This window comes from Chiloscyllium punctatum, chromosome 5 (genome assembly GCF_047496795.1).
Source record: "Chiloscyllium punctatum isolate Juve2018m chromosome 5, sChiPun1.3, whole genome shotgun sequence".
NCBI lineage: Eukaryota > Metazoa > Chordata > Chondrichthyes > Orectolobiformes > Hemiscylliidae > Chiloscyllium > Chiloscyllium punctatum.
Window position 1 is genome coordinate 130,574,783 of NC_092743.1, and position 19,476 is coordinate 130,594,258.

Below are 19,476 nucleotides of genomic sequence, written 5' to 3' on the forward strand. Positions count from 1 at the left end.
AAAATGTGTTGCTGGAAAAGTGCAGCAGGTCAGGCAGCATCCAAGGAGCAGGAGAATTGACGTTTCGGGCATAAGCCCTTCTTCAGGAATTGGGAATAAGGCATAGCATTTTTGCAGGAGGCGGGGTGGGAGGAATCCAGGGAGCAGTGGGAGTCAGCGGGTTTGTGGAAAATGTCAGTGTTGAGTCGATCACCATTGATGGAGGTGGAGACATCCAGGAGGGGAAGGGAGGCTTATGCCCGAAACGTCGATTCTCCTGCTCCTTGGTTGCTGCCTGACCTGCGGCGCTTTTCCAGCAACACATTTTCAGCACAAAATATCTCTTCAACACCATCACCACTTCCTGGTTTTCCATCATCAATTTCCCAGACACACTCATTAGAATGGTGCTGGAAAAGCACAGCAGGTCAGACAGCATCCAAGGAGCAGGAAAATTGGCATTTTGGGCAAAAGCCCTTTATCAGGAATGACTCTAATCTTAAGCATTTACAGTACCCACTTCTGCCTACACTCTTTAGAGGACCAATACTTAGTTAATCTTTTCTCACTTCAGTAGTTGTAGAATTACTTATTTTCTTTAACTTTATGAGCTAGTTTTCACCCATAGTCTACTTTCTTCTTTTTAACGACATTCTTTTCTGGTCTTTAAAATCTGACCCACCTCCTCGCCTGCTATAACCTTTGAATAAATGTACAGTTTCCATTCAATTTGATAGCAACATTAACTTCCATACTTTACCACAGAAGATGCATTCTTTGCAAAGAATCTTCCTTCTTCACTAAAATAATTCTTTGCAGAAAACTAAATATTTAATTAAAAGTCTGCTACTGCATCTTTACTGCCATATGTTTTAATCTACTTTTCCAATCCACTTTAGCAAGCTCTGCTTTTGTATCATTGTAATTGAAGGACCAAATTTCTCCTTTGCAAAGAAATTGTAGAATTCTATCATGCCATGGTTTCCTTTACCATATGATTGATGATTAATCTCATTGCACTGCTCAATACCAGATCTGGAATAAATCCTCCCTAGCTGGATCTAGAATGTATGCTGTAAGAAATTTCACAATGGATGATCTATGAACTAACTTTCTGCACTATTTACAATCTGATTAAAGTCACCTGTGATTATTGCAGGGAATTCCTTACATGCCCCACTGATTTCTTCCAATACACTTTGTTCTATAGTCTAACTACTAATTGGAAACCTACAGCTATTTTCACAAGTTATCTCTTATCACAATATTTATTAACAGTGTGGTAATGGCATTTTAAAAAAGTCAAGTATTCAAAATTTGCTGATGACACAAAATTGGGCAGCATTGTATACAGTATTGTTGACAGCATAAAATTATAACAGGATATCAATAGATTAGGCGGCAGATGGATTTTTATTTAAGCAAGGCCGAAAAAGGATTGATTTTTTTTAAGACGGCACACAGTCAAGAGATTTGGGGATTCAGGTGCAAAGCTCTTTAAAATACCACAAATAGGCACAGCAAATAATCGAGAAGGCAAGTGGAGTGTTGGCCTTTATACCTAAAGGCCTGGAGTGTAGCAATGCCGATGTTATGTTGCAGTTATAGAAAACCTTAGTTACACCACACTTAGACTGCTGTGAGCAAATCTGGGCACCACATCTTAGGATGGATGTTTTTGCCAATGAGGGAGTTCAGCAAAGGCTTACAAGGAAATCTACCTGAACTTCAATGGTTAAGTTATGAGGTGAGATAGATAAATCAGGCCTTTATTCTCTATAAATTTAAAGGTTAAGGGGTGACCTAATTGAGGGTCTTCAAGATAGTAACAGGGAAATACAAGGTAGAAAAAGATGAACTATTTCCACTGGTTGAAGTTTCTAGAAGCAGGAGGCATTGTCTAAGAATTACAGGAGAAATTTTGGAAGCAATTCAACATGCAAAAGGTAGTGGAGGCTTGGAATTGTATTCCTCAAATGGTGGTCAACATTAATTCAATTCTGGATAGACAATTTTTTATTAAGCAAGGGTATCAAGTGATAAGGGTCCAAGGCAGACATGTGGAGATAGACCGTAGGCCAGCTGTGATCTTACTGAATGCTAGAACAGGTTCGAGGTGCTGAATAGTCTACTGATGTTCCGATGTTCCTATTTCCTACACAGGAAACATCAAATTGATTCTTCATCTTGCTCTTTCGAACTATGGTCGTCTTTCACTACTGTAGGAATGATATCCTTAATTAACAAAGCTACTCCACGACCTTTGTTAGTTTTCTTTCAATTCAAAATATCAATACTCCTCAATATTTTGTTCTCTGCCACAGTCACCTTCCATAAACATTTCTCTTTAATGGCTATCAGATTGCATGTATTTATTTATACGTATGTTAACAATTCACCTATGATTGCCACATGCATTCAGATTCAGAATTTGTAAGTGTCTTTTTTTTTAACCATGTTTGCAACCTCCATCTTTGTCTGAGGGCGCATTCTCAAGTTTGGACTCATGGACAAATTATAGAAAAAATAAACAGGGAACATTTTATAGAACAATTTCCTGAAGGAGACATAACTGGAGGTAAGTATTGACAAACAAATCAAAATACAAATTCGCTTTGTATCTACTGAACAGAAAGCAAAATAATGAATTCCACCCAAGCAATGAGTTTTAAATGCACTTGTGAAGAAGGCGCAAAATGATACATATTCTAGCTCAATAATGAGAATTACCATGGATCCATGTAGCATCATCATGTTTTTGAACTTGACTAACAATCACCCAACATCAATTTTGCTTGGTCGTGCTTGCCATCCATTTAGGACAATAGGTAGGCTTTCAAAACAGGAAGGCCAACATCAGACTCTCCATCTTGAAGCAAATTCACCACTTACAAAGATGTGGAGCAAAAGTAATGGCCTCAGCTGCCAGACAAACATAGTGAGGGGTGGTTAAATCTTCTAAAAGTGACATTGGGTTGGGATCCAAGTTCTGCACCCTCTTCAAGCTCCTACTGGGGCAACTTTGAAAGTGGAGAACCCCCTCGGATCTGTCAGGAAATCAATTAAAAAAGAACAACTGAGTATTTCTTTAACCTTGCGGTTTGACTATTCCAGCCCATTCAGGGCTTTCATGATGACTCTACATTTTGCAATATCTTGACTAATGCAGTTTTGAAATCCAAATACATTACATCTATGGAATTCCCTTTATCAATCCTTTTTTACCTCCTCAAAGAATTCTAATAAATTTGTCAGACATAGGAATCCTGTCATGAAGCCATGCTGACTCTGTTCATTATATTTTATACGTCTAAATTCTCTGCTATTACATCTGTTATAACAGATTCTAACCTTTTTGCAGTGACATGTTGAAAGCGCAGGCGACCCATTGGAGATACAGGTTTAAGTCCAACCATGGTAGCTGGTGCAACTTGAATTCAATAAATTGTAAATACAAACTCTGGACCTGAAAGCTGGTCTCAGTAATAGTGTCATGAAACTACTGTTGATTACTGTAAATATCCATGACCTGGTCTGGTGGACATGTGGCTCCAGATCCAAATCTATGTGTTCAATTCTATAGCCCCCCCCCCGCTATGAAATGGCCAAGTAAGTTATTCAGTTCAAGGGTAATTAGGGATAAGCAACAAATGCTAACCTTTCCACCAATGCCCATATCTCATTAAAAATAACTGACAACTAAATTCAAGATTGTACGGTTAAACAAATGTTAGTACCACACCAGGATAAGCTCTGTTTCTATAGTTATTGTCTTGTTGTTGTATCATTCCATAATAATTATATCTGATAATTAATCTGATCAGGCTTTAAACTTTCTTTCTTTGTAGTTGCTATGGTTATTACCAAAGAGATGAAGAGGAATTGTTGTCATCTGCATCACAGAATTGAGTGTTTGATTTTTGTAGATGGTTTTGAAATCAAAACAGAGTTTGGTTGATATCTATACATGAATTCACAGTATTCATCCATGTAAATGAGATATTATCGCAGTTTTTCAACTTCCATTTCTGATGGACAGGCATGGCATAGTAATAAGTCCTCACAGTACATGATAAACATTGATAGGCAAGATAAAATGTGATTCACCTTGCTATTTTTGTATCGGGCATAATTTGCTTTGCTGACAGCCAATTTTCAAGACTATTGTTCTATTGTGCCCAGAGGTATATATTGATACATTTTAATGTTCGTCAAAAACTAATTCAACCAAGTTATATTATCTTAAAGTATTTTCTTTTCAAACTTCATTTTTAGTACAGAAAAGCAATATAATTCATCTTTAAAGTAACAAATGGAGAATTGCAAGAACATTACACAAGAGCCTTAGGTGCTGGTATTGGACTGGGGTGGACAAAGTTAAAATCACACAACACCACATTATAGTCCAACAGTGTTATTTGGAGGTACTCACTTTCAGAACACTGCTCCTTCATCAGGCGCTGTGAAAGCTAGTACTTCCAAATAAACATTTTGAACACGAGAGCCCGTAAGCAGTTCCAGAGGTGGTTCACGAGAATGATCTCAGAAATGAAAGGCCTAACATATAAGGAACATTTCAGGACTCTGGGACTACACTCGATGGAATTTAGAAGGATGAGGGGATGATCTGATTGAGACTAACAGAATATCGAATGGCCTGGATGTTGGGACGATGTTTCCATTGGCAGCAGAGATGAGGCCTTATAGTGAAGGGGAGGCCCTTTAGAGGGTGGTAAATCTGTGGAATTCATTGCCACAAGAAAGCTGTGGAGGCCAGGTCATTTTAAACAGAGACACATTCTTGATTACCAAGGAGATCAAAAATTACTGGGTAAAAGGGAAAATGGGATTGAAAAACCTATCAGCCATGATTGAATGGCAGAGAAGACATGATGGGCTTAATTGTCTAACTTCTGCTCCGATGTCTTATGGTCTAATGGTAAGTTACATATTTAGAATTTAGCAACCCATAATCAGATTTTCCTGTGTGCCAGCACTATCCTTTAAATTCAAGATTTTTCCTTTCTAAGACTTTTGCATAAATGTCAAGGCTCAGTGCAGTGCTGAGTAAGTGCTGCACTGTCAGAGGAGATCAGTTTTTCAGTTGAAGCTTTAAAATTTACTTTCATCGGCCTGTTCAATATCCCACGATACTATTTCAAAGAAGAACTTTGTGATCCCTGGAGTTCTGGCCAATATTTAAGCTTTAAACAACATCAGCGAAACAGATTGCATTGCTCTCTGGGGAAATTTGCTATGCCATAAATGGCTGTTGTGATTGCCATATTATAACTGTGACTACGCAACAAAAACACATCATTGGTTTTAAAGTGCTTTGACATGGCAGGTAGTCATGAAAATCATTACACAAATGTTTATGTGAAATTATTTAAACAAAGTCCAACAATTGGAAAAGTAAATATTTGAACTTTTTCCTATAAATTTATATTAAAATATAATTCATTATATATAATATAAATTGTTATATATAATCATATTATAATATTCAGAATAATCCAGCCTTTTTGGTAAACTATACATAATGTCTACCCTTAATTTTGGTACAACTATAGTGTACAATTCCATGTTTGTGTTTGCTTAAATAAGCTTCTTATTTAGAAAGTTACCACATCAATAAAAGGTAAGTATGCATCATTTCACAAAACATGTTTATTATTTTTCATTTTTTTCCCAGTATTTTAATATGATGCTCTAACAAGACACACAAAAACAATGCATGTTTAGAATAAAAACAGCTGTTGCAGGAATTTGTTTATTGGTAATGCTTGCACGTTTTCTGGTGAGTTTGTTAGTTACAGCATCAAGGAATTCCAATCTTGCTAAATTTGTGCTACCTAATGCAACTGTGTCTGAACAGTCAAAATAATGCTAATTTTACAGTATTGGTAGATTCTTGTTTCTTCCTAACAGGATTAAACTTGCCCAAATATAAGCAAAATTACTCCGAGGTCTCCCAAAATTCCCAAAAACCTATGTAACCCTATCACACTCTACAATTTTACTAAGGTATACAGAAATGTACTACTGTCCAAATAATTACAAGACTACAAGATGTAATTCTCAACAATTCATAACTGAGCAATAGCGTTAGATAACTGACATTTAGCTACTGACACACACTTTATAAATGTCTATATCATGGCAATCGAGTAATCAATTCAAATATAATGGAAGTCAGATAATATTTGTGAAATTGTTGCCCACACTTTAAATGGACATAAAATTTTGCCAGGGATTTTCGGATTAAACAGTCAGACTAAACAGAATTTTCTGCACCTATGAGCCAAAAAATATGCATTAAGATCAAAGTTCCAGCAAAGATTAGTTCTACATAATGGCATTAAGCTGTCACAAAACTGTTGTACCAAAGATTTGTTTAAGGATCTATATAATGGCTTAACCAATACGTTGAGGAGTTCCAATGTATTTTGCTTAAATTGTCAAAACTATCATGGTCAAAATTGGCTCACAGGACTGAGACTTTTAATATATTAAATAATACCTAAAAATACTACAGGTGGACCCACATTCCAAAGATAGCAGCAGTTCTAGAAGGCAGCTCACAATTGCCTTCAATGGACCAATTATGGTTGGGCAAGAAATGTTGGCCTGGTCAGTGATGCCCACATTTTCATAAGCAAATAAAAAATATTTTACAGATTAACTTCTACACACACAAAAAAAATTACAGAGTTGAACATGTGTTTCGAGTTGAGCATGTGGAAGTTGTGACCATGAAGCGGTTGAGACAAATAGTATAGATGTATTTAAGTGGAAACCAAATATGTTCATAAAGCAAAGAGCAATAGAAAGACTTATTGATGTGGTATTGAAAAAAAATAGATTTGGGAGGAGGCATATGTAAAGCATGTTTCTATGTTGTAATTTCTGTGCACTTAGTTTCAAAGCAAAACTATTACTGGATAACATAACATAATGTTTTATAATATAAAACTATAGGTCAAATTTTCATGACTTCTTGATACAATCACCCAGTAGGTAATGCTGTGTACTGGGATCATGTATTCACAAATCACAGGTGAAACATTTTCAAAATCAGATAGTTTACATTTATTAATTATATATTTCCATGACAATGTGACAAATCAAAAATCTTATATCTACAATTATTTCCTGCCAGCTTTTCCCAATATTAATTTCTATGTTTACATTTATACTGGAAGCAGTCATTGTAAGTTTCATGTTGTAATTCAGGCCTCCCACCATTGGTGCTACTTGTTTGTTATTCAGTCATAGGACATGGCATTAATGGCTGGCCAGTATTTTACTGCCCGTCTTCATGGCCTGAACCTAGTTGCCCTTGAGAAGGTGGTGGTGAGCTGTCTTCTTAAATATCTGTAGTCCACAGTACAATGCAGCTGCACTCAGGCAAGTGGGGAGTATTCGATCACAGTCCTGACTTATGTCTTGTAGATGATGGATAGGCTTTGGAGAGTTAGAAGGTGAGCTATTCACTGCAGTATTCCTTGCCTCTGACCTGCTCTTGTAACCATTGTGGTGAGTCCAACTGAGTTTCTGGTTATCCCCTGGATGTTGATAGTGGGGAAATTCAGTGATTATAATATCACTGAATGTCAAGGGGTGGTAGTTAGATTGTCTCTTACTGGAGATGGTCATAGCCTGGAATTTGTGTGGCATGTTGTTACTTGTCAACCCAAGCCTGGTTATTATCCAGGTCTTGATGTTTCAGTAACTGAAGAGTCATGTCAAACATTGTGCAATCAACAGCGAGCATCCCCACTTCTGACCTTATGATAGAAGGAAGGGAATTGATGAAGCAGCTGAAGATGGTTGGGCTGAGGACACTACCCTGAGCTACTCTTGCAGAGATGTCTGGGAGCTGAAATGACTGACCTTCAACAACCATGACCATCTTCCAATGTGCCAGGTGAAACTCCAACCAGTGGAGAGTTTGCCTTTGATACCCAAAGAGTCCTAAAGGGGGTGCACGGTAGCTCAGTGGTTAGCAGTGGGCTCAATTCCAGCCTCGGGCGCCTGTGGGGAGTCTGCACATTCTCTCCATGTCTGCGTGGGTTTCCTCTGGGTGCTCCAGTTTTCTTCCAATATCCAAAGATGTACAGGTTAGTTGAATTGGCCACGCTAAATTGCCCACAGTGTTCAGGGATGTGTAGGGTAGGTGCATTAGTCAGGGGTAAATATAGGGTAGGGGAATGGGTCTGGGGGGTTACACTTCGAAGGTTCAATGTGGACTTGTTGGGCCAAAAGGCCTGTTTCCACACTGTAAGGATTCTAATTCTAAAGATTCCAGTTTTGCTAGGGCTCCTTGATATCACACTCGTTGAAGGCAACCTTGATATTAATGGCTGTCACTCTCACTTCACCTCTGGAATTCAGCTCTTTTGTCCATGGTTTAGCCAAGGCTGTAATGAGATCAGGAGTTGAGTGACCCTGGCAGAACCCAAACTGGGCATCAGTGATCAGGTTATTGCTAAGCAGATGCTGCTTGATAGCACTATTGATCATACCTTCCAGCCCTATGTTCTGTTGAGCCCATCAGTATTGCACTTCTAAACTTTTCCACCCACCAATATGACTTACAACTTCATCTGTCAAGAATACCACCTCAGATTTATCATGCCCACCATCATGTTGCACTGATTCCCCATTGAGGCCGAGGGGGGGGGGGGGGGGGGGGGGGATGGTGGCAGCCTATGACGTCCTTGTCACCTATGACCTCTGATGCAACATTGTCTCTTTCCCTTATACATAGAGCATCACCCTTTCACTATTATTGTCTATTCTGCATTCCAGCATGCTACCTTCTACCTCCAGAACTGGGTCCTCCCACTTATCTAACACTGCAAAGACCATTGATAATGCCCCATCTTGAATAGCAGACATAAACTTCTCTACTCACACTCCATATAAACTACATGCAACTCCCGCTCACAGATGTTGGCATACGACAACTACCAGCCTCATCACATCAACAAAATGGTCAAAGACTAAAGAGATTTGTATTCATTTAGCCCAAAGGAGACTGCCTTCAGTCAGGGGATCCCAGAACAGTAAGTAAAAAGGAGCATTCATTATCAATCCAGGGGCTTGGATGCACTCCATTGGCTGGTGGGGGGGGGGGGGGGGGGGTGGGGTGCCCCCAAGATTGACAATGGTCCCACACTTCTCGGAACAACTTGGCTGGACAATTCCAACTGATGTTTGATTGGAGCCCTGACTGAACTGTGTGCAGATTCTCAACTGACCTGTTTCACCTGACCTAGAGATCTGACTGTAGCCCACTCCCCAGACTGTAGTGCTGTGTGTTCTTTCTGACAAGCTACCTTTAGTTCAGCTACCTATTACGAAATTTTGCAAGCAATCAGATAATGAAACAATTGCTTGAACTTTATTGCATGTAGCAGCCAAAATAAGACCTGAGAAGTCAGCAAGTTAAGCCTCACAACTCAATTTGACTATTACCTGGTTAGTGGTGGAATTTAGCTATGCTTCCAACCCACAGTGTCTGCCTCTGGATGTCAGTCTTCTATACTTGTGCTACTTTACTCTTCAAAGGTTCTGCTACTGAAGAATCCTGAAGTTGAATTCTCATAGGATTTCTTGTCTCATGAAGTTTCTGATGTGACCTGATCGATGATCCTTCAGAGCTGTTCATCCACAAGTCTGTAACTTTCCTTCTTATCAGATGTAGCTTCCCTGTTGCTTATTGCATTCAGCATGAACTGTCTATTCAGAATGCAACTTTTCTGCAATTAACCCCTTTACCTCAGGCATTCCTTCTGCAGACAATCTTCATTGCCCATTCATCACAAAGCAGCAGATTATCAAAGTGTTGTTACCTCCTCTCTCCCAGGAAACAGCTGCTTATTTTGCTTTGACTCATTCCTCCTAGGAATGACTAGCAATGCTGCTTTTAATTCGTTTATAATAGTTTCCCCTCGTCTCTTTCCTCCCAGGAAATCATTTATTCCAAAACGAGTTATTGATGATTCTTTCAATCCCTGAGCAGTTATTAAAGTCTTGAAGTTTACAGTAGTGATGTACTCCTCCTGAGCCTGATCACCCCAACCAGCTAATGGATTGTGTCTAAGCCCCTGGACTAATAATGAATGCTCCCTTGATTTACTGTACCAGGACCCTCTGACTGAAGGAGGTCTCCTTTGGGCTAACTGAATACGACTTTCTTTAGACTTTGACTATTTTGTTGATGTGGTGAGGCTGGTAGTTGTCGTATGCCAACATCTGTGGGTGGGGGGATGTATGTAGTTTTTGCGCATGAAGTGTGAGCAGAGAAGTTTATGTCTGCTATTCAAGATGGATGGCAAAAGGTGCAAGTGGCAATCTGTAGTTGCTAGGTAACCAAAATGACTTTCATGTTGGGAATTGTTGATGAGTAGTTTTTATTCAATAGTTGGGAGAATGGGGAACTGCAAATTAATGAGGGGAAATGAACTTAACAATACTGTAATGCATGAAAACTGGCTACTTGCTAGTCAGTGGTGAGAATATTGTCTTGCTGTTCATCATCCAATGTCGAGAACTCTCAGTGACAATCTCACTTGATTTTCCCACCTTTCTTGCCAATGCCAACAGCATTCGGAACCTGGATGATTCTCCCATATTCATACTTCTGTTTAAGCCAATATGCTTTCTGTGTGTATTGCTCTGGGAAATTGATTTGCCTTTAAAAAAATTATAATAAAATACCAATACAGAGAATCATTTCCTGCTGACCGATAATTGAGAATCATTACAGAAATAAATCTCGACATGAACCCGGGTGTAGAATTTATCGCCAAGTCCTGAAAGGAACTGTGGTTATGTAAAGTGTAGGTTGGCAGCATATTGTAGCATGTTTCATATAGTATCCTTCAATTTGTCATGGCCAAATGAGATGCAGAGAATTTCCCAAAAAAACTTAATATTTCTTTGTTTAAATATTGTTTCTTTTAAAATTAAACAACCTTACTGAAGACATAAAATAGCTGAGGCTGATCATATGATTGTATTGACAGAAGCTTCTGAACCCTCTGCATCGTATAGACATTCAGGCTACAGCAGATACAGTCTTGGAGATGAGCCATCTGCCTCCAGCCAGCTCTGGACAAAGCAACACCTGAAGATCCACAATATTAAAATGGACACTTACGCTTTTACATTTAACTACTCACTTTGCAACAGAAACCCCAATGGGGAGAAAGGAACTACGCTGTTAGCTTGACAACCTGCCAATTAGTTCACTGAGTTGGTTCCTCAACACCAGAAGGACACATCACTGAACCCTGAGCTTGTGGAATTGCTTAAATATATATAACTTTGGGATTCTAATTCAGTTGCTGTTTGACCTCGAGAGAGAGAGAGAGAGAGCAGACTCCAGACGGAGTTGGCAGTTTGCCGAGGACTCTCCTTCTCTGTCTCCAAGTTGCTGGCTGGAAAGAAGCCTGTATTGCCTGCAAAAAGGAAATGTTTGAGCCCAGCTCAGTAAGCAAACTATTATTGAATATTGACCTCCTGGAAGTTCTAACTCACTTGAACTGATTTTAATACCTCTGAATTTACCAAAACCTGCAATGCATAACCTATCCCCTTTTCCTGTCCTGTCTTCCTTAATTTCCTGAGTGCTTGTATGTGTGGAGTAATGAAGCAATTTCCCTGAAATTTGAATGTTTATTAATGAAACCTATCTTTGATTTCATCATTAACGATTTTGCTGTGGGTTTATTTCAAAACGTGGAATCCAAAAACCAAAGTTTGGGGAACATAATTTGGTCTACCTCAGTAAGGGATGGAAATAAATAAAACTTCGCTGCTATTTACGGTTAACTCCCTAAAAATGATTTGTCTTACTTATCAAATATATCAAAAAGACCATTGCTGGTTAGTAACAATGTGATTCAGTCACAAAATGATTCATTCTGCTACATTACCTGACATTGTGATGGTCCTAACAATTTTTAGTAGTAATAGTCTGTTTTTATAACACTGGGTAAGAGTTTAATAAATATATCAATGAGTTGAATTGGTACAGGAAATTATATTTTAATTTAAAGGCTGCTAACAATTCCAAAAGGTATAAGTACTTAAAACTGTTAAGATATTGTTGCATATAAATGACCAGCAATAAAATGATACCTACTGCGTGCATAAAGTGAAGTAAACATTTTTTAAAAATCATGGTGTTGAATCCTGTGATTTGTCCATGGAAGAAATACTTTTCAAAAATGTTATAGTACAGACATTTGTCTATAAGATTGAGTTTTGAATAGTTTTTATTTAAACATATCTGTACCTATCTTTTATTGCATTATTTTCAGGTCAAGAAATAGTCAATGTCTTTTTAGACCTACTTCACTTCCACTTTGAAACTAAATTCTTGGATTTGTTTGGGAACAATGTTTACCCCTTTCTTTCAGCAAGACCCTGGCCTCTATTGAGTGTCTATCTGTGCAGATCAAGCACAGACTGAGAACTCAAAAATAAAGAATGGGTGTGAATCCATTTCCAGCTTCTCTGTGAATCAGTCACAGAGGTCCAGCTGCTAAATTGGGAATTAATAATAAAAAGATGATCAATTTTGAGAGGGTTGGGATGAGTCTGTGTTTCAATCAATTGCTCAGAATCTATGTTACAGCAAATGAAAATCAACCTAGATTAAACTCCAAAACTATGCTGTCGGTTCTCCAAGTCCCACATCACCTTGGTTTGGAACATTATCACTGCTACGCCACTGTTGCTGGAATAAAATCCTGGAACTCCCCCCTTAACAAGACTATGAGTATCTACACCACATCGACTGCAGTGGTTTCAGGAAGAGGCTCACCATTAGCTTCTCAGTATCAACGAGAGATGAACAAAATATTGACCTAGGCAGCAATGTTCACATCTCGTGAATACATTTTAAAAAAAAGTTTCAAACTGCATTTGCAGCGTGACTGTGATTGAATCCTTCATGAGCACAATTTCTTTCTGTATTTTAGGGTAATGCTCAGTGAGCTGACAATTTAAAAAACATAATTTATATGCACCATTTTTGACGTTGTACAAGAATGGCTTTGAAAACCGCTCAATCTGGATAATCTCCCACATTGTTCATTGTTCTGCAAATAAAATTTTGACCATTTGGCTTGACACTAATATGCTATTTCCAGATGTTCCATTCTCTTTGAAATAGAATCATACCAGCTGTAATCAAGAGATCAAACAAAGGAATGTTAAATGTATTTTACTCATCAAATCATTAGATTCTTTTTCAATCATATCCTTTAAGAAGAGTTTTCAAAGAAAGAGATATTGTCATCTTATCAACACAACATAAATTTAATAGCAGACTGTCATGGTTTGGACAAGACCTTACATATTCACTGTTGCTTAAGTATGCAGAGTCCTCTATTGAAAGAAGACCCATTATCCTTTAGCTGTCAGGGCTGTTGCTAAGATGTTGAATCAGCTGTCATGACAATCAGTGGATAAGCAGAAACAAAACTAACAGTCTGATCAAACCGCTTCCACATTTTACCTGCACATGACATAGAGAAGTCATAAAAATGGAAGCCGTTCAGAAAAAAAAATAAATCAAAGTGTTTTTTGTACTAATACTATTAGTTCCAAAATGACTAGTTTTGATTATTTCTAATATTTCTTTGGCTTCCTTTTTTCAATAGTATATATGCAGTTATTTATCAACTTAATCATTATTTTGTTTTCCTTACAGACATTCTGTTCTAACTCTGTAATCACTAAATATTTCTTGCAAATTTTACATTACTAATAGTTATTATAAGGCACCAGCATTAGCTTTTTCCTATTAACAGCTTGTTATGAATATAAAAACCTCCTATTCAAGGAAGTATCTAATTGCTATTATTTTCTCAAATGTATGTTGAATTCAATAATTCAGAAATCATTATTTCTTGGTGGAACTTGAAATAACATGCTCAATTTGCTTGGTTAGTTCATTCATTTTGTCTGTCCAGTATTCAGTGCTCTCTTGTAGCTGAGCCGAAAGCTCTCCAACTTGTTGGATCCAGTAAGATTTGTCTGGTATCATTGGATCAGTATTCACTGATTTTTCAAGATCCTCTCTGGTTAAATCTTCTACACTCTCCATTGAAAAAACTCTATTCGGCTTTTGTTCAAGTTCTTGGGAACCGTTTAAAAGTTTTGCTGGATCAGAAAGTATAGTCCCTTCAGGTAAAGATACTTGCTGGCTTGGTGGATGGTCCAGGTATTGTTGCTCCTTCAGTTGGCTCCTCAGAGAACAGATGGTCTGTGTGAAGGCTTCTGACTGCAGTTCAAGTTGATGACAGCGAATTTGCTCTTTTTCCAACTCTTGTTTCAGTTTTAGGTTTACTTTACTGAGTGTGTTTAGCTGTTCCAATTCAATAAAGAAAGTAAATTGATTTTGTTTTATTTTGGTTCATTCACAAGAATTAAAACCCCTTACGTATACTTATGTTCGCTCAAGAAACAAAAATAAATAAACATAATATTTGAACACAAATACCAGTATATAACAACATAGTTCACAGTGAAAAGAGGCATTGCAAGTTGATGCATTTGATTTGACATAATTTATTAATTCAGAATGGTTCTGAAAATAGTGAATGAGAATCCTCTGTTGAAGAAGGGGGAAATAAAAAGCAGGAAGCCAGCTAGTTAATCTAACTTGTGTCATGGGAGAATGCTAAATTCTATTATTTAGGAGGTTATAGCATGGTAATTATATTTTCTTAATAAAATGAGGCAATCAAAATGATTTAGTGAAAGGGAAATCATGTTTGATGAATTCATTACAGTTCTTTGAGGAAATAAAGGCAGTGCAGATAAAAGGGAATCGGTGGATGGGCTGTACTTAAATTTTCAGGAGGCATTTGACAAAGTGCCACATCGAAGTAAGAGCTTACCGTGTAGGAAGTAATGTATTATCCAACCAGGCCTCTATCCATGCAACCTGTGAGGTTTTGAGTTTTGAAGCTTTAATTACTACAGGTTATATCAATGAGTCAGATGGAAGGAGTGAATGTTAAGTTTTCTAATAATACAAGGATAGGTAGAACTGTAAGTTGTGATGAGGGTATACGGAGCAGAACTTTCATTTCTGAGGATAAGTGTGGGGGTGAACTTGAAAAGTCGACCAACCTCCAGTTGGGACCAGCTCATGCTTTCCACATTATGTAAAGCTTATTACATGTATGGAGAAAACACTGAATTTCAGTAATAAGCTGAAATTTGGCCCACTTTGGACCTCCCAGATACCAACCTCTGGGCAGGATTTTTAAAAGGTATCTGGGCAGCACCTCACTCTTTGCAACCCAGTATGATCAACCAACCTTGCTTATCATTTCAACCCACCCCTCACCATATACAGAGCTGGTAAAAAGCAGTGCCATGGATTACCGGTGGCTTCCTAGATAGGTCTGTATATGAAAGGAGATCCTCTTTCCAGGGTACATGAACTAGAGGCTACTCCAACTCTCTAAGATGGTCTGGATGGAGATGACTGTGGTAGTCAGTCTCTATGGTACCCAGAAGACTGACTAGATGCAGTGCTGCAGGAGAACAAATGATCTCTTGTAGTCCACTGGTGCAAGTGGTATTGTCTACTCATGCTTCATTCCGCTATGAGTGAGCAATTGCACAGGATTGTCACATACATTACTGGATGTCAGGCATCTTCATCACATTGCCTCATGCACAGTCAGTGTCTATCAATTCACTGCACCCACCCATGTTGTGCTACTTGCATTATAATGTAACTGCCTCTGTCTCATCTGACAGGACTCACATTTAAAACAGAAAAGAAGTTAAACTATTCAGTAGCTCAAGCACCCACTAACTCACTGACCTTTCATCACAACCTGGAGAACATACAAATCACAGAGCTGCTCACCAAAGGTTTGCATGAGACAAGGCCACAAATGCTAGTTGCTGATCAGCTCCTAACTTGAATATCAGACACACAAACCAGATAACATTTTATCAATTTCAATCATCTCAGCTCTTTCATTACATTCAACCACTTTTCAATCAGGACTCTCTCATTCATAACTTCACCCACACTATAACCACCTTGGCATTGTGGGAAACCAGCCAACTGCCTTACCACCTTGGCATTCTGGGAAACCAGCTAACTGCCTTACCACCTTGGTATTGTGGGAAACCAGCTAACCGCTTTACCACCTTGGCATTGTGGGAAACCAGCTAACTGCCTTACCGCCTTGGCATTGTGGGAAACCAGCTAACTGCCTTACCGCCTTGGCATTGTGGGAAACCAGCTAACCGCTTTACCACCTTGGCATTGTGGGAAACCAGCTAACTGCCTTACTGCCTTGGCATTGTGGAAAACCAGCTAACTGCCTTACCGCCTTGGCATTGTGGGAAACCAGCTAACCACCTTACCACCTTGGCATTGTGGGAAACCAGCCTTACTGCAGTTAGCAGGGTTCCCACTGTGGTAAACCGGTAAGGCATTAGATTAGATTAGATTACTTACAGTGTGGAAACAGGCCCTTCGGCCCAACAAGTCCACACCGCCCCGCCAAAGTGTAACCCATCCAGACCCCTACATCTACATCTACCCCTTACCTAACACTACGGGCAATTCACCTGACCTGCACGTCTTTGGACTGTGGGAGGAAACCGGAGCACCCGGAGGAAACCCACGCAGACACGGGGAGAACGATTACTAAGACAGCAGGTGAAAAACCTGAGATGCAGCCTCTTCCAATCTGTGAGCTGGGTGTCTATGTCTGCTGCAAGTGTCCAGGGGGGTCATGCATTTAACGCAGAAATGAAGAGGAGTTTTCTTTTCTCTCTCAGAGGCTCCTGAATGTTTGTACCTCTTTTTCCCATACAGCAGTGGAAGCATAGCCATTGAATACTTTTAGGGCAGAGGTGGCTAATTTGTTGATTGATTTTGACTTGACTTTTATTGAAATTGGAGTCAGTGGTTATCAGGGATATGCAGATACAAGGAATTGAGGTCACAAATTAAATGACAGGAAAGTCTAGAAGAATTGGATAGTTCACTGCTGCTCCTAATTTGTATCTTTGTACATTCTATAAGGCACTTAAAACATTGTTGGTAAGTAAAAATTGCCCGTAGTGTTAGGGGAAGGGGTAAATGTAGGGGAATGGGTCTGGGTGGGTTGCGCTTTGGTGGGTCAGTGTGGACTTGTTGGGCCGAAGGGCCTGTTTCCACACTGTAAGTAATCTAATCAAATCGAATCTAAAAAAATTAACCAAATTCACTTTAAATTTTATAGGATATTTTTACTTTGGTCAAACATAACATTGAAAAAACTGATGCAATATGTATTAACTCTTTTGAGCATAAAAAGCTACATTTATGTTGGCAAATCAACCTAACAAGAAGAAAAACTTATCACACTGTTGCCATCTCATTCTCATGGTTATCTATTGAACAGTTCAGTCAGCCTTCTCCAATCTAATACTGGAAAGACTGAAGCTGTTCTGTTTGACATCCAGCAAAAATTCTGCATCCAAATTTAAGGAAAATTAGTGGGACAGATGGAAGCAGGTCATGTAGAAAGTTTTGTAGGGAACTGTTGATGGTCCTGTCTGAAAAGATGGAGGAAATCCTGTTCTTCATTGACACTGGAGATGAACTAAAAGATCTGTTCTGTACTAACAGAAAACTGAAGCCACTATGAACTGACTTAATTATACATGCAATGGAGCTTGGATGAAAAAAAGAAAAACTGAGTTCTATGTGACCAAATATGAGTTTGTTCATGATAGGCACTGAGATATAAATTGGGAGTATTTTCTAAAAGCTGAGAAATCAGGAACTGTACAGGAACAAAGGTTTGATTATCCAAGTACAGTCTGTTCTGATATAACTTGCAAGTTCCATTCTTTTGCAACCTTGTGTTATAAGAAAATTGTGCAATAGCCACGCCATTTAAACCACTGGGGCCAGACACGCATTATAGCCAATATAGGGAGGGAAAGTTCGTGTTCCAGAAACAATGGTCTAAATTCTTCAATAAAGTTAAAGCCAATTCGTATTGAAGAAACATGCTCCGGTTTCCTCCCATAGTCCAAAGATGTGCAGGCTAGGTGAATTGACCATACTAAATTGCCCATAGGGTTAGGTGGATTATAGGGGTAGGGGTGGGTTTCTCTTCGGAGGGTTGGTGTCGACATGTTGGGTCGAAGGGCCTGTTTCCACACTGTAGGTAATCTAAACTAAAAATATAGCCGAACTAACCATAGACAAATTATTGAAATCTATTAGACCTTTACAAAAGTAATTCAAGTTGCAACTGGGATATTGTTATTTATTTCATAGGACTGAAGAACAAATGTTTCAGTAATTATTCTTCAGTTTACTGAGTTTTGATCTGACACGATCTGGATGTTTTTTATGATGTGAGGAACTGGTGTTGCACTGGGGTGATCAAAGTTAAAATAAACCTGTTGGACTCTAACCTGGTTTACTTGGAAGCAATAGCTTTCGGAGCGCTGTTCCTTTATCAGGTTTCATGTGTCACTGGAGTGGCCATAACTTATTGTCTATCTCTATATTCCCTTAATTAAGTAGTTCGCTAGGCCACCTCATAGGGAACCATGTTGCTCAGCATCTGGACTGGCTTATCAATCAGAGATGGAAGGATGGAAGATTTACATAGAACATAGAACATAGAACAATACAGCACAGAACAGGCCCTTCGGCCCATGATGTTGTGCCGAACTTCTAACCTAGATTAAGCACCCATCCATGTACCTCTCCAAATGCCGCTTAAAGGTCGAAAGGATATTAGTGAGCCAGATGTGTCTTTATGACAATCTGATAAGATACATAGTTATCATTAGTGATACTGTTTTCCTAATTGCTGATTTATTTGTTGCAGATCTATTTATTAAAGGAATCAAATTCCCTAGTTGCAGTGGTGGAATTTGAACTAGTGTCTTGGGATCACTAACCCAGGCCTCTGAAAATGAGTCAAGTAACATAACCACTATGCAGCTATCCCCTGCAGTTTTAAATACTGCACCTCAGGAAGGATATAACTGACTTACATTTTAGATAAAGATCTGACGCCTGCTTCCTAATCTCCACTATGCTCAGATAGTGAAACATTCTGTTTCAAGATCTACATTCTCGCTTATCTCTACAAGTTTGTCTATCTTGCGTACCAGTGTACATCCTCGATTCTCTGACTGTATTATGGTCTGTCTACACTCCAGTATTAGTGGCATAACTTTGATGAGTCTGAACATTTCTTAAACTCCTCCACTGTGTTGCATCTCCTGCCTGTGCCATTAGGCTCCTGTGGTCAGGGTTTTCAATCTTCTTTACAGTCACCCCTTTGGATTTTCTTCTATTAGTTAATGCCTTTTCCCTTTTTTTTTAAAAGGACATGGGGTTGGTCTGCTACATTAAAAAACTTGTTGTTGTCTGGCTCATACAATTTGGTTCCATTTCATGTGTGGCAAATTGAGTGTGTTGTC

The 19,476-nt window shown here is 38.7% G+C and overlaps 1 protein-coding gene across 14 annotated transcripts in view; it reads right to left on the reverse strand.

The window, feature by feature from the left end:
- Window positions 1–1,359: 1,359 nt before the first annotated feature.
- Window positions 1,360–19,476, reverse strand: part of LOC140477439 (uncharacterized) — a 520,360-nt gene continuing 502,243 nt past the window's right edge. For 9 of the 14 annotated variants that reach the window (XM_072571352.1, XM_072571350.1, XM_072571351.1 and 6 more), the window contains one exon: window positions 13,207–14,368. In XM_072571352.1, the coding sequence (XP_072427453.1) occupies window positions 13,904–14,368 (465 nt within the window). In that variant the 3' untranslated portion in view covers window positions 13,207–13,903. Of the gene's footprint in view, window positions 3,027–13,206; window positions 14,369–19,476 lie in introns of those variants that run through there. The other 5 variants (XM_072571359.1, XM_072571356.1, XM_072571355.1 and 2 more) reach the window with 4 other exon arrangements.